General features: G+C 31.9%; 1 protein-coding gene across 1 annotated transcript in view; it reads left to right on the top strand.

Annotated features, from left to right (window-relative positions):
- Positions 1-3,108: 3,108 nt before the first annotated feature.
- Positions 3,109-3,473, top strand: part of LOC102244948 (serum albumin) — a 17,698-nt gene continuing 17,333 nt past the window's right edge. Inside the window, exon 1 of the mRNA XM_005874828.1 lies at positions 3,109-3,209. Coding sequence (XP_005874890.1) covers positions 3,131-3,209 — 79 coding nt within the window. The 5' untranslated portion in view covers positions 3,109-3,130. The remainder of the gene's footprint in view (positions 3,210-3,473) is intronic.

The raw sequence follows: 3,473 nt of genomic DNA, 5'->3' as shown, positions 1-3,473 counted from the left end.
CACTATAGATTTCTTGGTTTTATAGCTGAGTGATTATATTTTAAGTTTTTTTTCCCCTGTGCCTTTCCATTTTAAATTGTTATAGTTATAGTTTAATTTTAATTCAATTTACTCAATTCAATGGCAGGTGACCTAACACAGTTATTAGGCATCTACAATGGTCTTTGTGCCTATAACAGGATTAGGTTTGTGACTTGATTGCTAAACTCAAGTTCAGGCTCTTTTGTGTGTTCAGTTTTTAAGGGCTAACACAGAAATAGACCTCGATTTTATCCTATAAACCAGATATCTCACTTTTAACAAAAATCTCACTGGTTAACAAAGAAGAACCTTTCATTAAAAAATATTAACACTAATTGGTTGAGGGTAAACTTCTCAAAACTCCTTTAATAAATACTCAGTATGCTAGCCTTTACAAGTGAGCACCTCTTACAGCTCATTTGGATTTCCCTTTCCTGGTTTTAATGTGATAGTTCCTCAGTTTTATTTTAAAGGTTCAAAAAAACCCAAACTTGCCTTTCTACTTTTCAAGTCATACCCAAACCAGAATTGTTATTGTTATTTCCTGATTTTATTCTTTCACTTGCCACTAAAATGCTATGTTTTTTTTTTTCCCTTGGATATTTGAGTTAGTAGTAGGTAAATTTTCCTCTTTTTTCATATATCATCTATTTTAGGCATTTTAAATGAAGTCCAGGATAATAGAAAGCTACTAGATCCCAACTAAGAAAAACCAGGGATTTTGTCTTGGCTCTGCCACTCATTTGCGTTTTAAACTTAATCAAGTTTTTCTCTGGACTATTCTCATAGTCCTCCAGTGCTGTTGAAAGAATTATAGTTAACATTTTACAGAATATTATGCTGCATTGTTATGTATCATTATTGTAATTATTATTAGGTATTGGAATAAAAGACTAGTGCCTATTTAATTAAATTATGTGGATTATATTTTGAATGAAAAATACATACTCATGGTTTAGCAAATAATTTCTTTTTTATTTGTGAGTTTAAATAGCAAGCATTAATAAATGCTCAAATGCCCTTACATATATAAACTTAAACCATATTCTATTCAGAATAAAGTTAAATAAAAATCAATTTGGAACATAATAGAGAAACCAGAAATAAACCCTCGCTTATTTGGTTAATTAACCTAAATCAAAGGAGGCAAGAATATCCAATGGAGAAATGAAGAATTGATAGTCCCTTCACCAAGTGGTGCTGGGAAAGATAGAATGATACATGTAAAAATTGAAACTGGGATCACTCTTTCACACCATCTACAAAATAAACTGAAAATCATTAAAAGACTTAAATGTAAGACTTCAACCATAAAACTCCTAGAAGTTTCAGATAGTTAACTATTTGACATTAGTTATAAGTAATTTTTATTATTTTTATTTTTGGTATATAATTGTCTAATCACTATGCTATCCACATGAAATTAATACAAAATAATATTTAATGTAAACTGCAGTTGAAAAAATTAAAAAAAATAAACCCTTAAGAAAATTGAGTAATGTAAAAAAGTAGAGTATCACCCTGACCGGTTTGGCTCACGAATGTCATGCACTGGGCCTCTAGTAGGCTAATATAGGGCCATCTCCAAGACAAGTGTAAAAGCAAGGAGAAGACTATGTATCCTCAGCTCCTGTGTGTGGGGGAGAGGAAGGGGGTGGGTATATGGAAGATTGTAAATGTGTGGATTGTCTCCGAAGAATTGTGAAGAATTTTATTTTTTAACCATAGTTTTCTCTGGGTTACTATGGGAGGAAATTTACTCTTCACTGTTTGCTTTTATCATTTTTATTTTCAATTGATGTTGACATATATTACTATATTAGTTTCAGGTGTGCTCCCCAATAAATAGACATTACATAACTTAATAAGTTAGCATCCTGATAAATCTCACACCCATCTGACACCATGAGTAGCTATTAGACTATTATTATATTTTTGTATTTTAGAGTTATGAGAGCTTCATGAAATATAGGAAAATCAATTCTCAGCTTCAAAAATGATGAATTTTATTTTTTTTTGTTTTCTATATTAACTATTGTGTTACAATATGATATTGTAGTGAAAAGGAGATTGAGAAACAAATACTATTATTTTCATTTATTAAGTGAAAAATAGGCGCAAAGTAGATGTGTGCCTGACAGAGGCCTAATTTTGTAAATTAGAAATACACTACATCCAGTTATAACAATTGCATGTTTGACGAAGTCTTCCCTGGAAACTCATATTGAAAAAAGGCTAAGGTTAGAAATTGACTTAAAAAAAAGAAGTGCTTATTCTTCTTTCTCAGGAGGTAAAGAGAAGCCAATATAATTTATCCAAAAGGAAATTACTTTCTCTATTTGAGAAGTTAGAATAGTTTCCTTTTTTTTCTTTTCTAATTTAAGTTTTGGGGCTTTAAAAGTAGTTTTCTCCAATGGAAATAATTCCATAGGCAGACATTATTTTATTTCTATTCCTTAGTGGTATCTGAAAAACAAGTCTGGCTCCATTATTCATGTGAAAAGCATATTTGGAATTAGTAATCTACACAGTTCAGAGCTTAGCTCTTTAAGTAAGTCTTGTTTCCATGCTAAGTAATTGGTTTGGCTAAATTTTTGCAAATATTAAAAACTAAAATGTTCAAATGGTAAATCACACACAAATAACATGGAAATGAATAACGCATATAGCGACAAAAGTACGTTTGCAGGTGCTTGTATGGAAAATGATGCAATCATTAGTAAGTAATTATACAAGAGTGCAGGCCGGGCTGCACTGACCAGCTGTGGTCACTCTTACTCACAACTGTAAGCCTACTTTTGCCCTACCCGGTAGATACAGATCATTTTAACGCTTAGGTCAAATTGGATAAGATGTTTTATATAACTGTAATGAACTGACAAAGTCTCATGGAGAAAACAGTTCCAGATGGCAAACATACGCAAGGGATTTAGTAAAACAAATTGTTGGCAAGAAAGCTATGAATTGTATAATCAGTTGAGGGCAATGAAAATACAAAGGTAAGTCTAGTTAATAATCTACAATGATTAGTTAAAGAGTATATTAGTGCTAATGTCTCTCCATTCATCCCGCCCTTTTTCTTTTTTCAACCCCACAAGCTTTTGGCACGATGAAGTGGATAACATTTATTTATGTTCTCTTTCTTCTTGACTCTGCTTACTCCAGGGGTGTGTTTCGCGGAAATGCATGTAAGAATTCTACGATTTATTGTTCAAATTTATTGCATTTTTCTAGTAAAAGAAATTTTCAGTATACCTTGCTTCTTTAAAGAAGAAAGTTTTCCTTTAGCATTAATTTCTGGACTTTGATATTTTGTATTTGTGAACCCTCAGAAAGTTATCTTAATACTTAGAGTTATCTTAATACTTAGAGTTATCTTAATACTTAATACTTAGAAGCTCGGTGCACAAAAATTTGTGCACTCGGGGCGGGGGTGGGGGGGGGCCCCTCAT

This window comes from Myotis brandtii, unplaced genomic scaffold, assembly GCF_000412655.1.
Source record: "Myotis brandtii unplaced genomic scaffold, ASM41265v1 scaffold453, whole genome shotgun sequence".
Taxonomy (NCBI): domain Eukaryota; kingdom Metazoa; phylum Chordata; class Mammalia; order Chiroptera; family Vespertilionidae; genus Myotis; species Myotis brandtii.
This window is presented reverse-complemented; position numbering and strand designations above follow the sequence as displayed.